The sequence below is a fragment of the Thunnus maccoyii genome, chromosome 2 (genome assembly GCF_910596095.1).
Source record: "Thunnus maccoyii chromosome 2, fThuMac1.1, whole genome shotgun sequence".
NCBI classification, from domain to species: Eukaryota; Metazoa; Chordata; class Actinopteri; order Scombriformes; family Scombridae; genus Thunnus; species Thunnus maccoyii.
This window is the reverse complement of record NC_056534.1, coordinates 8241349-8259124: the sequence shown is the minus strand read 5'-3', so window position 1 is coordinate 8259124 and position 17776 is coordinate 8241349. Positions and strand designations below refer to the sequence as shown.

General features: G+C 39.3%; 1 protein-coding gene across 6 annotated transcripts; it reads right to left on the bottom strand.

The window, feature by feature from the left end:
* Positions 1–228: 228 nt before the first annotated feature.
* pla2g6 (phospholipase A2, group VI (cytosolic, calcium-independent)) lies at positions 229–15496 on the bottom strand. 6 transcript variants are annotated; one of them, XM_042391162.1, is made up of 19 exons: positions 15294–15496; positions 14318–14538; positions 12391–12600; positions 11485–11665; positions 11192–11379; positions 9887–9983; positions 9390–9572; positions 8865–8973; positions 7383–7499; positions 6754–6844; positions 5617–5780; positions 5386–5536; positions 4297–4433; positions 3975–4052; positions 3483–3637; positions 3343–3394; positions 2229–2344; positions 1906–1979; positions 229–1539 (listed from the first exon to the last, which is right to left on the bottom strand). In XM_042391162.1, the coding sequence occupies exons 2-19, from the start codon at positions 14530–14532 to the stop codon at positions 1395–1397; spliced, it is 2463 nt and encodes an 820-aa protein (XP_042247096.1). In that variant the 5' UTR covers positions 14533–14538; positions 15294–15496; the 3' UTR covers positions 229–1394. The 6 variants fall into 6 exon arrangements, with proteins under 6 accessions (XP_042247096.1, XP_042247077.1, XP_042247103.1 ...); XM_042391143.1 differs by lacking the exon at positions 15294–15496 and adding an exon at positions 15215–15278; XM_042391169.1 differs by lacking the exon at positions 15294–15496 and adding an exon at positions 15085–15178.
* Positions 15497–17776: the final 2280 nt, after the last annotated feature.

The following is a 17776-nucleotide window of genomic DNA, read 5'->3' as shown; positions in this document are numbered from 1 at the left end:
AATGCAATTATATGTTTTGAGTTTTGATGGTGGGATGACCCTTTTCTTTACTATGGATTGTACCTTTAAATAAAGTTGACTTACTTTAACTGATGCTCTGAATTCTTCAATGGTCACACAGCATTTAATTAATAAAACAGGGATCTAATCTTACCCGTGCTGAGTTAAATAACATGTCGGCTGAAAATCAAGTGCACAACAAAGAAACAAAACAGTCATGGACACAACTGAAGTCCATATTAATATATTTTATTACCATACCAGTATACACTTCAGTAATTAATCCATATACAAAAAAAAACATATGTAAATAATTTGTTACTTCTAGTTTAGGTTGTACAAACACCAGTGCAGTATTGTTTCTTTGTCTTTCAAGTAAGTTTATAATTCAAGTGTATAATTCCAGTTGTACAAGTACATGTTAAATATTTGTTCAAGATACCTTTATGAAAGGTTGTAACAAGTGTACAGTGTGCAAGCAAGTTAGCAATGGGAGTGAGGTTATGTTTAAAGTCAGTCTAAATAACCTATAAAAAGGCATGACAGTGTGATGTGAATGAAAGAAAACAGTACAAATTTGGGCCCCAGACACATAAGGCAGATCTGGTTCATCATCACCATCGTCCAAGCTGTGTTACAGTATATTGCAGATTTTGTTGTGCTACTGTAGGGTCCTTCTGATATGGCCTTAAGTAATATGTCTGTACATTGTCTTTGCAGCTACTTGGGTAAAAAAAAAAAGAAAGAGGAACAACAAAATGAAGAATGACGAAGGGCGTTATGGTTTTATCACAACCAATGAGAACTGGATTCAAAAACTTCTCACGCAACACTATAGAGAGGGAGAGGGTGACAGTAAACTGACACTATCACAGTCACAGTGTATACTGATCTTAGTATGATTTAGTTGGAACCACTTCCTCCTACAGTTCCCCTGTATTCACATACCAAAGGAGGGAAACTCCACACTCTAATTCAGTGGTTTATATACAAACACATTAAACTTGATAAGGTCAGTGATAAGGTCATAAGATGCTACATAACTTGTCTTCCAATAGGCGACATCCTGTCAGTTGTTTTCCTGTTAGATTTCAGTCTCTGCCATGTTTTATACATTTGCTATCGTGTACTGACATTTAAGTGTAAATATGAAAGTCACTGTGGTCACATCGGCTCAAGGGGTTTGTCTTAAAGAAAGAGCACACCGCCACAGACATCATAGTTTCGATTCAAACACGTGGCTCACTAATCTTTGTGCGTCATCCAATCACTCTTGTCTTTGACTCCACTCAAAAGACTCTCCTTTGCTCTCCTTTTCTCCATTTTGCTTTCACATTCCTTTCTGCTCTTATAGCCCCATCTTCATAGCCTTTCCTCATGATTTTCTTGTGCTTTCAGTTGTCCATTAGCACTTTTGCCAGGGATTGGAGGACTTCTCTCTTCTCATAAAGGTACATTTGGGTTTCCCACAGCATGTCCACCAGGACTGCGTCACTCACTTCATCCAACATCACCTCCTGAGACAGCTGGGGGCTCAATCTGTACAAAAGACAATAAATAAATAGTGAATTTTACATCGTTTTGAAGTACATTAGAGATAATAGACCAACCATGAATACTATAAATGCCCATTTGACAAACACAAACAGAAACAAATTTGATTAACATGCATCTCAGGCTGTAACGATGTGGGTCACTCAAGCTGAGCTTCACCCGAGCTTCAAGCCAGATGGTGTTGGTTGGTAAAGTTATACTGTCTATGATGTTATAGAGCTGCAGTGATGTCTAGTTTAGGCCAGGAACATAGCAGATAATCATTTACTCTTTACCAGCTGGAGTTAAAACAGAGAGCAGAGACAGCAGTAAATAAAAAACGGAAGTGCTGCAGATTTATGGTCAGCTGACCTGTGGTAGATGGTGTCGATCATTTCACACCAGGCTCTTGCTCTGTCAACTGCACAGCCATCAGAATCTGTACACTGTCCAGTCAGAGAGAGAGGAAATATTAGAATAAGAGACACTTTCTGAAATGTTATTGATACTGGTTGTCATGTCCAAAATATCAGGAATATTAAAAGGCTTCACAAAAAGTGGAAAACACAACTCTGACAGGATGAATTAATATGAAAAAACATATAGTTTCAGCTGAGGATGATGAGCATCCAGCACTCATTGATTTACACGAGGAGCAAGGTAAATTTAAAAGCAGGTGCTCAAACTATACTCACACAGTCCACCAGCATCTTGCCCAGCTCTTTGGCTCCTACAAAGCTCTTGGCCAGCTCCAGAGGGTTAGAAGGCCGGAAAACATCCACAGAGCTCACCACCACCTGAGGAGGTTTACCTGGAGACACACAGGAGCACAGATACTGTACAGCTGGAGGAGCAGGAGGAGTTTCTAAATTTTGTTACTCACAATGAGTTGTGTTAATGTTTATTGTTTATTTCAGTGGTCAAAGCAAGGTACAAACATAGTAGGAGTTAGGGATGTAAATCACTCTTATTAGGCGTCAGATTTCTAATATCTCTTTGTAAGGACATGTTTCTTCCTTCCCCCCCCAACAGCAATTGAAAACATCCTTTAATCTATGCAATAATAATAATAATCAATAGTTTTCTTATTGTCAACAAATCTCATGTGCAGAGCCGAACCAACAATGAACTGATCCTACTTACAAGTGTTGTGAGTTTATCCAAAGCCTGATACATCTTATTCCTCTGAGCTCCCCTGTTGTCATTAAAAACACGTCATATTGACCTTTCATCTTGACGTATCATCATCTCTTGACTTTGCACTGAAAGTCAAGAGGTTGTGACATCTAGCACAACAAGCTGGTGAAGCCACCTTAGCACAATGCATTAGCATGCATCACGCTCAGTAGGACCTGCATTACAAGGAACGTCTCTCCTGAGACTGACAATGTTACTGCTGTTATTAATCTTTGGAGCCGTTTCTAAACAAACTACAGTAACTATTGCCTTCGGGGGGAAGGAACATGTCACTCACAGCGGTGTGGCTCATCGACATGTTTTTAATAGTTTTTGGACAACAACAGAGGTCTATGGCAGAGAGGAATATGATGTATTAGGCTTTGGATACACAGACAATACTTGTAAGTAGGATAGGTTCATTGTTGGTTTGACTCTGCACATTAGATTTGTTTACAATAATAAAAATATAGAAAACCACCAGCCTTATACTTTAATAGACTCATGTTGAATAGTGAAGATGGGGTAAGACATAAACTAAGCTAACTAAACTAAGTGGCCATTGGTTTTGCATGTAGAAAAGTTAGTGTGAATTACATTATTTGCCATTGCAGACAAAACTGTGTGGCTTACCAGTTCCAAGGGAGACCACTATACCCAGCTTCTTGACCTCCGTCCCATGGCCCTGAGAGAGAAGAGTTAAAAAGAGAGATGATAGATTATTTGATTTTTTTAAAAGGAGGACTAGATAAGTAAGGTGTTAGGTTACCTACCTCTGCTTTTAAGGCTTTGTTGTACTGATGGATTTCTGACATGGCGTCTAGTGTCGGGTTGTTGGCCAATAGCCCTCCGTCCAGAAAGCGGCCCATCGGTCGGAAGTAGGTGGGGGCAGCACCACTGGAGCGGGCAGCTCGCCACACAAGTTGTTCTGATATTAAGATTTTAAAAAGGCATGAAACAATCAATCTAATCGACTAGTTTATCATTCTGGGTGCAAGCTTAAGTACAAAGTGAAATGTGCCAAAATGTCACTGTGTATCAATAACCGAGTTTTAAACAGTGAAGAAGTGAACACATTCATCCATGTTGAAAAGGGTGTGGGGCTGAAACATGTTTTTTGCTGCTTTGCTATTTAAAGTATTCAAAAGCATGTATTCTGGATAATATTTATACGTGAACAAATGGGAGTTTGTGAGGTAATTTTGTGACCGACCAAGTTAAGTTCTTTGTGAACCTGTTCCTTTGTTTCTCACTCACAAACACACCTTCAGCTGTCACCTTCCTACGCTTTCTGGTTGGCTCCACTGTGTATCCTACTATCAACACATCCTCATCCTCCCATCCTGTAACAACAACATGGTTGCCACTCAAACAACACAACACAAATGGACTTCTCAGGCTTCGTTTTCTAAATAAATATATAATCCTGAATGAAGTGAGTATAATTTACCACCATATGTAGAGTTAGAAAATACTTTAATATGTCACCATCTGGTGGCAACATGACGGAAACTGTGGCAGACAGCAACACACACCACCACCCACCATTCATAAAACATCTGAGCACTAGTGCAGTAGGTCTAGTACCTTGTGGGACAGTGAGAGGCTGGAACGTGGCCGTGGTGGCATACGGGGGCTCTCTGTGGACGGAGGGAGGGTCATAGTTCCTGAAGATGTGCAGTTCTCCTGGATGTCTGTCAGCCAGAACACTGGTCACCATCACCCTGTACAAGAACAAATGTATGAGTGAGAAGATAATAGAGTAGATGTGAGTTTAACATAAAAAGGTGAATTTTAGTCAGATATCTCAGCTTTTGTTCATCATAAAAGTGTTTGACAAAACATTCTGATCAAAACCTGAAAAACCAGCATTTTGACACCAAAATTTGCTCATTTACAGATTCTGGATCCTCTACTACTAGTTTTTAGCCATGCTAGCAGCATTGTTCAAGGGGTGGTGAGGTCTGTCACTCATTCTTTCTTTCTCTCCACTTTGGTCCAGAATGAAATATCTCAATAACTACTGAACAGATTGGCATGACATTTTGAACAGATCTCCATTGTCCCCAGAGGACGCATCCTACTGACTCTGGTGATCGCCTGACTTTTACTCCAGCGCCACTATGAGGTTGACATTTAGTGAAATGTCTAGTGTCTCTACTGCCTTTTTACACTTTTCTGCCTATTGCCTAGTGGACACATTTAACCCTAAAATCCCCTTCAAACTTGTGTTAAGACATAAAAATGTGTCTGATGTGGTTAGAAATTCTTAAAATGACATCTACTCTTTCTACCTCACTGAAAAATCCAGACTCTATGAATATGCAAATATTTTTTATTTCAAGATGTCTCCTACTTCACTGAAAAGTCCATTCTCAGTGTATGTGCACTGAAGGTTTCAAATCTCCTCATCACACTTGTGTAAGTTTCATACTGGACCAGAATTAGCAAACTAGTTGTGATGTCACAAATTATGCTCATACGTACACAACTTTTCATTTAACACAGAAACTTTCCAGCTTCAGCAGTTGAATGTGACAACAGTCTTCTAGTGTCAAACTCTGCACATACATCATTCTGTTAAGTGAAGCTCAAACATTCAAGTGAAGTAACAACGACAAAAACATATTTCTTCTAGGATGAAAGGACTTCAATAAGTTTGACATGAACAGTTACCTGGGGTATTGGACATCTGTCATCTTGGTGTTCTCTCCGAATTCTTTCTTCAGGAAATCCTCCAGTGGTGCTGATTCATAGGGTCGTGACCCTTTGAACACCTGCTCTTTCATCCTGAAGTACAGGCAGCGAAGGTACTCCATGGACTTTCCTACACATTGAAGAGACACCATTATTGTTTTGATGCTAGGGTATGAAAACTCTTGGAAGCAGAAAGAAAAACACACTCACCGTGGATTATAGCGAGGGCCAGAATCCCCCCAGTGCTTGTGCCAGCCACCCAGTCGAAGAGCTCTCTGGTGGGCCGACCGGCCTCTCTCTCCAGAGCGATCAGCATCTGGATCAGCACCAGGCCTTTTATACCTCCACCATCCAGACACAGCAGTCTTTCCATCCTGCAGAGGAGAGGAGATATCACTTTTTTTACACTAGAACTTTTTGTCTCATCTAAGACAGAAACACATACAAATAACAAACTTTACTTTGAAGCAACATTATACAACTATTTACCTTAAAATAACAGCTTCATAATCATTTTGATGGTACACTGACTTGTAATAGAGAGAAAGGCGCCTCTTTCATTCCCACTCCGCTCCCTGAACACCTGTTCTTGCACTATGTAACTTGGGTTGAGCAGGTACGATCCTTCACAAGAAATAGTAGTTACCTGGACGTAACTCCAGTTCTATGAGTACTGGCAGGTGGGTGTTCAGCTAATAAGCGACAGCTGGTGTGCCTGATGAGCCCTTTGGTAAATTATAATCACGTGTTATCTCACCAATATGTAGCTATATTAGTATCAATAGAATTAAGTTACATACTAGCGGCCACCAGACTGTATTTTCCGTGGTGTGTGAAGATGATGTGGATCGCAGCATAAGTCGGTCAGTATAACGCTAGCTGTTAGTAGTTACATTTTAGCACACAGGTGCTGCGGGTTCAGACAATCATAGAAATAAGATCAGCCAGAGGCACAGCGAGGGATGTCACAACAGTAACCCCGTGTCTAGACCGCAAGTGTAGCAGCGAGTGCTCCGTCTGTGTGTCTACACAGGAGACATTCTGTGTAGACACACAGACGGAGCACTCACTGCTGCTGCTGCTCTGCTAAACATGCTGCTCATGCCACACTTGCAGTCTAGATACAGCAAGTGTTGAAGTCTGTTCCCCTTCAAATAGTGTTCCCTCATGTTACAGTAGTGCGGTATCCTCACTGCTCAGATATCAACAGAATTAAATGCATCAGTGTCTTTTAATTACCACTTGTGGCAGCAGAGGCTGCTGTTGCTGCTGCTCAGCAGAAGTTACATAGTCTTGCTTTAACCATGAAAAACAGACGAGAAACTGTGGAATTACAAACATACTCACTTCCTTTTCCCCGTTTTGGGCCCGTCCACTTCAGATGTGCCTCTGCTCATTGCAGTGACTGCAGCCCCCACGAACATGATGTCCTCAAACCCTGTGAGCCAATCATAACAGCTATTGGTGTGGGACCAACACATGGCAACAGTATTGATCAAATTCATGCACAAAGGATGGAAAAGGAAAGGGGTCACTGGGTTTTCTACAAGCCACAGGGGAGTTATACCAAGAATGTCAAGTAGATATGCGTGCATGTTGCTTTCATGTAAGGATACTTGCTTTATCTTATTTAATTTACAAGAGCTTCTCACTCTCATACTGTCACATTCCTCAGCTCAGATTTCTTGTTGAGTCACTTGTGTACTCAAGTCATAATTCAAATCTAGCACTAAAAAAATAACCTCTTTCTGTTAACTACTTTCCACACATTCCTTCTTTTTGTTATTTGGTATTTTCAGGATTAAGGATTATTCGAAAGTTGCACACACAACATTTTTTTCACTAATCAGCAAACTAAATGTAAAAAGTTACAGAAAATGTAAAAGAGCTCAAACAGAGACATATTCTGTAGATGAGAGAAACATTGAAACAGAGTGCAGTGAAGGGGAGGCAGAGGATGGGACGTTGGTTGTTACCTATGCCTGGAGGTGGGGCCTTGTTGGAGATGGGGGGAGGACTGGCAGGGGAGGGGGGGAGGCACCGCTGGACCCCTACACTACACAGCATGTCCAGCAGTATCTTTCTATTCGGACCTTTCGTTTTAACGAAAAAAACACACACACACATGCACGCAAATGGAGTTAGACATGCACAAACACCACAAAAAGCAGAGGAGAAGAGATAGAGGGTGATAGATAAGAGACAGAGAGAGAAAGCAAGAATGTAAGCAGGATGTTAGCAATTATCATGCATTTACAAAAATCAATTAATGACAGCAAACTCCATTTACCATCATTTCTGCTTCAGAGCATCGAGTATGGGGTTTCATACACATTTGTCTCCATGTGAAAACAACAAATATGCTCATATAATCATCTTGTTTCAATAGACAGACAGATCCAGTAGAAACAATGCACAGACCTTTATTAGAAATCACTGAAATGTCAAATTATTTTGCCTTTTGCATGGCAATGTAAATGTTGCTATGGTAGACATTAAATGTTGCCGAAGAGGTTGAAATTTTTTTTTTTTTAGACTAAAAAGTCAACATATCGAGAACAGCTCAACAGAGTTCTGACTTTCCACATCCACAACTTTAGGCCTTTACTTTTTGCTTTATATCCTTATATTCTATGCTCATAATACACTGAATTTATTAGAAAACACTCAGTGCACTAAAATGTAATCCAATACAGCACTCATGTAATAAATAGTACATTTGGGATGCTGTTCTTACGCGAGCAGAAATCAGAAATATGTGCTGAAAGCCTGATACAAATATCTTAATCGTGGCACTGATGTAAGAGCAAATGTTTTCAGCTTTGGCAACTGAAATGTTTTGTAAGTGCTGCCCTCTGCTGTTGAACAGGTAGAACATGTGCAGATGGAGAAGGAGACTGGAGCTACATCAACTGAGAAGTTTTCCACAAAATCCCCTTACAGATCAGAGAGCGAGCTCTGAAATCACTGAGTAGCTGGAAATGATCAAATCAAAGCTTTATACATATGCTGCAAATGTACAATGGAGTGTGTGGTGTTTTTACATCATCCACGGTAAAGTTGCATGATGCACCTTTAAAAAGAAGCTTTGTAACCATGCTGCTTCTAAATAGTCACAAAACAATGAATTAGTAGCAAGAGTGGTACAACTGGTCTTTATATTTAGAGACAAGGCACTAAAGATTGTTTCATTATATCATAACAACCATTTTCATGCATCGGCTTTACCATCTACATTGGAATACATGCTGTTAAATGAGACTATGGGTTAACATGTTATAATCTGATTAAACTAGAACAAACAGGCGTGTTAGGTCAGTCACATTAAGTTCTATAAATATAACACAGCTTTTCACTGTCCTAACTCAGAATTCCTACTCTGTTCCTTATTTTCCTGATTCAACTTCTGTATACCTTACAGTTGATATCTCTCTTTCCATCCATCCTGTCTCTCTTACCTTTGCTGGTGCGTGCAGCGATCAATCCAGGCGTTTCTCCCAAGTCGTTGTGGATCTCCACATCAGCACCAAATACAATCAGAGCTTTGATCAACTCCATGTGGTCCATCTAATTAATGAGCACAGTGTCACACAAGTGTTGCATTATTATTATTTTCAAAAAAACGTCTGCATTTCCACAGCAGAATGACAATATCCAGCTCTCTTTAATATATATCATTGATGTGTGATGTTCTTGTAGTGTAAGCATGCTGCCTGTTACAGAAAAGGAGATCTGTGAAGTTTGTCCTTATGTGTAATGCAGCCTGATTTCCCTATTGTTTGGGATTTTTAGGATAAATCTCCTGTAATCTGAGTTGTAGCTCTTAGTGTTTTCCCCTCATACCGATACTGTGTTGCCACTACTTAGCAAAATCACTCCTTGACATTTTGTCCTCCCTTTCATGAACACTTTGATTATCAGTAAGATTATTGTTTTCACCTGGAAGATAAGAGCAAGGCAGACGTAACATCTCGTACACTCACCTTCATAGCGAGGTGCAGAGCTGTGTTCCCATCTTGTCCCTTCAGGTTGGCGTTGGCTCCGTGGGTGAGTAACACCATGGCTGCCTCAAAGCGGCCCTTCTTGGTCAGAATGTGGAGGGCGCTCTCTCCGGTCTTACTGAGATAATTCACCATACAGCCATGCTCCAGCAGCAAACGACACATCTGGCACAGAGAGAGGAAGACTTTATTAAATGGACAGAACAACAGGACTTCTCCTGTTACTTCTTCCTAAAGCCTAACTTGCATGTCTTGGTGTGGGACGCCTCAATGACAGGCCAGCATTTCTGATTGGAAGCAGTGACATAAACTCATACAGGATGAAATTAGTTTTGTAAATGTTGTTCAAACTTGGGCTGCTTGCTCACAGAGGTCATCAAAGGTCATAGATCCATTATTCTCCTATCAAAGCTTCAACGCTTTGGTTTCTCTAGAGTCAGACTACTAATTCTAACCACAAAACACTTGATGTTCCTCACCTCGGCAGTTTTGGCCCAGTGGAGAGGCGTCCCACCATATACAGAATCCTCAGCCTGGAGCTGGCCTGGGTCTGCTTTGAGGATCTCCTCCGCACACCTGACAGAAACACAAAGAGACTAGTCACATGTACTATTAACTTAAAGCTATAGACTTTGTATTCTGGGAGTTTAAAACATTAGCTGAAGCACAACATTCAATATCTCTAAAACTGCAAAAAATCCACTTTGTTTTTATTTTGTATGCTGACAATTTCAGTGACCTATTTAAAAAGCCTTTATTTCTTAAAAGCACTGTCCTTGTTCTGTGGAAAAAGCATTTAACAACCTCTACAGATTCCCTTCCGACCACATATATTCTGATAATTCGGATACCCAGTACCACTCCTATATGTTCATTGGATGTAGTGCTTCTGAGAGGTTCTCTCCAGCATTATGAAATAGGTTTGCTGCTCTTATACCAAAGTCAATACACACTGGTCCTGTATGCATTTGTTCACAAGACTAGGTCAAAACCTGGTATATGGCTGGACCGGGTATGAAACACTAGAGGGATTTTAATTTGTACGTCGCCTGGTTACCATCAGACATGAACATCGCTTTAACTTTATTTATTTGTATTGCACTTTTCATGCAGTAGTTGTAACTCAATGTGCTGTACACATAAAAAAATATTAAAAATACTTAAATACATTGTACCAGATTTTAGGTGTAGACTATATGGTGCTGGTGTAAGAAGGGTTGAGTTACGATTATTTTTTATGTTTTATATATTATTTCACTTACCCACAACCCAAAATATAGTTTTACTACAGTAACTGTCAAGTTACTCATTAATGCTGAGTGTAAATGACCCTAATACAGTGTGTTTCAGGTGTGTAAAGTTTGCATTCATACATTTATTTGTTATATAGCTTTTGTTTTATTTACCATGAACACAGAAGTGCTTTATTTAAAAAAAACAATGGTGTAACTCAGTGACTCAGTGACTCAGTGATGGACAGACGCGGTTATAGGGCTCCTCTGTTGCGGTCCAGCCAAAAAAAGAGAAGAAAAAAAAGAGTACAAGCATTCATCTACCTTAATGGTAGAAGAGCAGCAGGGTAACCAGGGAAACTATTACTTCAAAACCATGTGTTTTGTAGTGTCATTGAGGAAAATACAGACTCCTCCCAGTTCCTGTGATTCTGTAGCTGGTAACTGAAAATGTACATTTTGGACAATAAAATAATAAGCAAATACACCACAGAGTGCAGGACAGGCCGTACAACTCTTATGTTCATCACCCTCATCCCTCCATCAGCTCACCCCTTCTCGTTGTACTTCATGGCAGCGTGGATGGCGTAGCCGCTGCCTCCGATGATATCACACTTGGCTCCGCCGCCCAACAGAGCTTTGACGGCCTCCACTCGGCCCAAGCGGCAGGACACGTGGAGTGGCGTCTCCCCGTTGTTGTTCAGCTCATTCACCCCGGAGCACAACCGTGAGCACAGGATCTGGATGAGAAGAGGATGGACGACACATTAGTAAGAGAGATTGATCCATCATTTGCCCCCTAACCTGATTTCATGATAAGTTAAAACCTCTTCGCATGTACTGACCTGAATGATGGCAGGAGAATCCTGCTTGGCGGCGCTGTGCATGGGCGTCTCTCCGTTGCGATCTCTGATGTCAGTGCGAGCCTGGCTTTCCTCCAACAGCTCCTTCACACACGCAGAGTCACTGCGCTCACACGCCAAGTGCAGCGGCGTCTGACCTGACGTGTCCCGAGCATTGATCTGACTGGAGGCAGAAAGACGACGAGGGTGATTTCATTTAATGTGCACATTAAAGCACCACACAGGTGGTTTTGCACAATTTAGCCAGTAAATTAACATTTTGCAAAGTATACAGGTGGTTCAACTGATTTCCTGTTGTTTTCAAATTATATAAGTGCTGCATGGAAAGTTGATGGAGTAATGTCAAGTGATGTAATGGTGTAATTAATGGGCTAAAATTTTCTAAACCACCAGAATGATTTTAAGTATAAAACACAAAGTGTAAACTAATTAGTTAATAGTATTTTGTATTGTATGCGTTTAGCTGACACTCTCTCATACTGACTGCCTCACAATTAATGTCTCTGTAGAATAAGCTTACACATTATAATCCTCTCCTCAGTCAGCTATATCCAGATATATTTATCCATTGGTGAACCTGCCCTGAGCTCCAACTACTGCTTTAATGATTAGCTGATTCTGCCATCTGATCACATCTCCATGCTGATCACATCTCCTCAAACATGAAGACTTACTATTTTTCTGTCTTATATCATTGTAAAAATGATCTTTTGGACTGTTGTTACAGCAAATTTGAAGATGAAGATTTGACTTTCCTCCCCTACTTTTAAAGACTAAATGATAAAATAAAAAAATTGAAGATGAATTGAAAATGAAAATAATCATAGCTGCAGTCCTTGTAAGATCCACCAAAACCAACTGAATCAATATCACCACGTCCGGTCTCACCTCTGGACATAGTTGTGTTTGAGACACTCCCGCAGGCCCGTGTCCACGGCGATGTGGGCGGAGCTCCAGTCTGGGTGGTTGCGGATGCAGTCCACGATAGGCTGGGTGGTCTCAGCCTTCAACGGCAGTGTCTCATAAAAGGGTCGAAGCTTGAGAGCATACTGCGGGAACCAGTTCATGGCATCCTCCTCTGATGCCACCTGAAACAGCCTGAATCAGTCAACGCAATGGTTACAACATTAAATGTCACAAGAACCTTAAGAGGAGATCTGAATGGGTGCCAAAGGCTCTGGGAAACTGGTCACACTGGTACGAATGATATGTAAGATAACTGGATTGGAAAAGGAGGGTTCACTTCAACAATGGGATTCTCAGTGGAGTACTAAACCCAAAATCCATTGAGCATGTTCCAAAAAATATCCGAGTCAAGGAGGACAAAATACTAACAATTCACTTGTTTATTTGGCTCACATCACAATAGAAACGCCTTCTTCCGAGTGTTTCGAAACACTCTGATGTCAGCCGAATAAACAAGTGAAATGCTGACTTGGAAATTTGAGATGTGCTACCTTTTCATATTTTTTGGGACATGTAAGATAAATAACAATATTATAGGCATGAGCATTCATCAACTATTTTCTATGAGGAAAAATCATTCCTAGTAGCTCTGAGCCTGATTGCGCTGGAATTTGATTTCTGATTTGATTTCCTGTTGTGGCTCGTGATTTCAAAGAGCTCCTTTATTTATTGAAAGAGACTTTTCAAATTACATTATATATTTATACAGTGTACTGTATGTAGAAAAGATTTGTGCCAGTTCTCTGTTTTGTTTCTCACTACCACTTTGGGGCGGCTGTGGATCAGAAGAACGTCTACTAATCGGAAGTTGAGTGGTTCATGTCGAAGTGTCATTGGGCAAAGTACTGAACCCCAAATTGCTCTCGATGGCTGCGCTAGCGGTGTGTGAGTGTATGTGTGTGAATGTGCCTTAGATAAGATCCTGACGAGCAGGTTGGCACCTTGCATGGGAATGTTGGCATGTAGGTTAAAGCGCTTTGAGTGGTCGGAAGACTAGACTATCTTTATGCTTGTTTTCCTCTTAATACCCTACCTTACATTCCTGGTTTTACTCGCGTTAATACATCTCTCCTTTTTTTAAGTATTTTATTATCTTTTATACATTTCACTCTTGTATTATTATTTTATTTTGCTATTCTGAATTTTTACCTCTGGTGTTTCATCATTGCAAATTCATGACAGTTATGATAGCGTTTCCTCAGTTCCTATTTTTATTAAGTTCTTTGTTTATAACAGTCAGTTATTGTTTTGTGCATGGATGGAGGTGGACGGTAACTGTATTGTTTTTAATTGTGTAAAGCACTTTGTGTTACATTGTATTTGTATGAAAAGTGGTATACAAATAAAGTCTGATTGATTGATTGATTGAGAGGCACTATATAATTGCAGGCCATTTACTAGATGTCATTTTAGTGTACATTAAGTTCTTAAAAACCTTTATATTTTGGACTTCCGATGTTACGTTTGCACTGATCGCAATGTATGCGTTGGAGGCAAGCTCCACTCTTACATCTAATGCAGTATCTTACAATACAGATTCAACCTTTAGTTTCAGTTCAGCCCAACTTGTTTTCGTCTGCCTTTCAGATCTATGACTGAATGGCTCAACGCTGATTCATTCAAGATAAACGCCTTTGATTCAGTTAAGCTGCTTTGTTGGGGGATTGTGTAGGTCAATAATATGTAATAGTCTGAAAGTAGTAACCAAATCTGCATCTTAAAAACCTACGGGTAATTTCAGATGACAACTGCAAATCCAAACCTGGTTCAGTGGCTTTATTAAAGCCACATCACACAACAAATGACACATTCAACACTCAACATTCCCCTTGATGTGATCAATACTGACCTCAGAGCCATATTCGGTGTCTCAGGACACATTAGCACACAGTCCCATGACTGGTACTGTGCATTTTTATACAGAACTATACGTCCCTCGTCTTTCAGCAGGATTTTTCCTCCTCCACCGTAGTCAGCCAGTGGCACATCTCTGACCCGGTAAGGGTTGGTGAAGAGGGTTGAGACAGAGGAGACTGTGTCCAACAGCCGGCCCAAGAACTGCATTGTTACCTGAGACGAAGAACAGAGTGTTTAGGGGAGGATGAAACAATCTGAATAGTCTCTGTGATTTATAACTGATACATTTTTGTTGTGTTTTGTATTGTTTTGGCAGCACATGCAGAAATGTTTAGCTCTGCCCTCTTTGGCTGTTTGGTCTACACCAGCCTGTAGGATTGTTGTCAACAATAATGAATGATTTATTTCATCCTCAGGCCAGGATGTAAACCGTCAAGAGTAGCAACAGGTATATCCAAGATATTACCATTGTTATTATGATTATCATTATTATTATTATAGGTTGTGGCTGCTGACAATCTCTAACTCATGGTTAACGTTACATCTATGAAATTCGGGACAGTCAAATATCAAAATAACAGCTAATACATTCGTTATTACAAGCTTGACTTCCACATACGTTGTCAACGCATGTTAGCTGTCAACTCTGCACTTCCTATTTCACTTCACTGCACAAGACCTTCTCATAGACTGTGAAAAAATAAGGCTGGTCCTCATTTAATTACATTATGAACAAGTGGCCCCATTCATGCTGCTCACGAGTTTCTAGTTGTCCGGAATCAATTTGACATGATACCGACGTCAAAGCCCAGAGGCAGCGCACAGTTTCAGCGAAACATCTATTTAATTCATGTTTTTTTAATATCCAACATATTCTGAGATATATTACTTCAGTAAGCCAGCTGTCAAGTGAAGCTAATCGCATTAAGTCGTATAAAAGCAGCCTGCCGCTGTCCGTCCATGCTCACCTGCTAACTGTCCTCTGAGCCGCTGCCGCCTGACTTCTGACGGCTACATCAACAACCGCGACACTGCAACCAACCTTGCTGCAAATCACGACTGACGGGATTTTGATCCAATCACAGCTCAGAGACCAAATAAATGCTCGGTAAAATGGGCGGGGCATAATACATGGAAAATATTGTCAAAAATTGGACTTTTTGACACTGCTGGGAGGTCCCAGCTGCAAAGAAAAGACCTTTGACACATAAATAACTTAGTAGTAATAGAGCTTGACATGAATATCACTATATTCAATCACTGAATAAAATAAAATTAAGAAAAAATATATATAAGAAAGACATACAAAGACAATTAGGAACTTATATATTCTTAATCAAATGAATATTGATATTTTTACAGTAAAATAAAGACCCATCTATTTAGTCTTACTTTTATGCAGTGTTTTATACTTTTATCGTTTTATTATTCTATACCTCTTTTATTTATTATCATCACCATTATTTATTTTACTCTGTTTTATTTTATTCTATCTACACTTTACTGTTATTATTATAATCAATTTATTTTGTGTAGTATTTCATAATTGTATGTTTTGATTGTTATGTTTATTGCTTGTATTGTATTATCTTTTAATACAATACAATACAAAAATGAACTCTTTTGCTTTTTAAGTATTTTGGTGTGCATTAGTTTCTAAATCTATATTTAACATCCTGTACGTTTTGTCAATTGCTTGTAAAGCACTTTGAATTGCATTTGTCATCTTTGATTGATTGATTGATTGATTGACTGATTGATTGATTGATTGATTGAAGAAAACAGAGTGTTGGCCACTATTAAACATAAACTAAGTAAACAGCTCTGCTGTTGATGATATGTTAGCTCACTTATAAAACAGCAATTCTGTTCATACTGTATAATGCCACCTAGTTTATAAGATGATCCTATGTTTAGTATTTAAAATCTGCAAAGTCGTATCCGGCTGTCATATAAATGTAACTGAGCAACAAATATTACATTTCCCTATGAAATGTGGTGGAGTAGCAGCACATTAAGTTGTAATGGATGGATATATTAGAGCAAAGTACATGTGGTAGCACTAGATTAAATCTACTTTCCCTGTCAGCCCTCATGCCCACATCTGTGTTAACTGATATTCATGAAGATATCGATTAGCTGAAGAATATCACTATATCATACGCTATAAATCATTATTGTGGTTGTTATGTGCATCATAGTTAACCTGTCAATCCCAGTATACCATAAAACAAAGTGAAGTTTCTTTAAAATACTTTGAATCTTTTTTTCTACACCAGCTTAAATCTTCACTCACACTTTTCTTGTGTCATGAGGGTCATGACAGCCAAACACTATAAGCTTTATTCTTGAGCTGTCTGTTAATGTCACTAACTTGGTAAAAATCTCTTTTGGCTTTTGAGTTTTAGCTATAATTCAAAGCTTTCATCATAGCCACTATCCTCAGAATGCTTTTTACATGTTTTGAAATGACCTACTATCTGTTTTCTATATCCAGCTGTTTGTTTTTCACATTCAATATGAAACTTTTTAAAATCTTCATCGGCACATGTATCATACATGTACATCCAAGAGTTTACACCCACAGTAGTGTTCTAGACAAAATGTGGGTTGGGGTTAGGCTTATCTTTCCCATAATTTACCAGGAAATGGTAAAGCAGGGAATTTTTAAGTTGTCAACATAGATTCTAATAAGGGAATCGTCTGATAGGAACAGAACGGGAACCGAAAGCTGTCCATGATATCTGCACGGTGGTTTTACAATTTCAAGTCCTGAAACTGTTTGGACTTTTTTTAAAAGAGGGAAGTACAATTCATTCATCTAAACACTAAAGTTGGGTTTTTCTTTTTCTTTCTTTTTCACCGTTGAAGATTGGAAAGAAACAAAGCTCAATTAAAATTTTTGGATTCCAGTTGTCTCAGTTGAGGAACTTGTCTGAAAGCACAAAAAAGCACCAGTGAGGAAGCTGCGGTCAAAATAAATATGCATTATCTATTCTTTGCAGGGTCATGGGAAGCTGGAGAATATCCCAGCTATCATTTGGCAAAAGGCTAGATATACCAGGGTAGATAAGGTAGATAGGATATGATGAAAGGCAATAAATATAAAATAAATGTATTTATTGAAGTAAAATATAACCTGGAATTTTATTTATTACATTGTCCATCACATCTGTTGTATTTCAGATTCATATTTTGATAATCTTTGGGGTAGTGTCTGTATATGCTGCTATTATCATTATGTGTATACATTGTGTAGATTATTCAGGTATAAATATTTAGTACACTCAGTTCTGACATACATGGACAATCATGCACCTTAATACCATAACAATCTCCACCTGACCATTCAATTCTTTATGTTCTGTTTATTTTTTATATTTGAGTTAGTCTATTAGATTATTGTATATAATTTAGCCTTTATGCATTTATGCATATGCATGTATTTCTT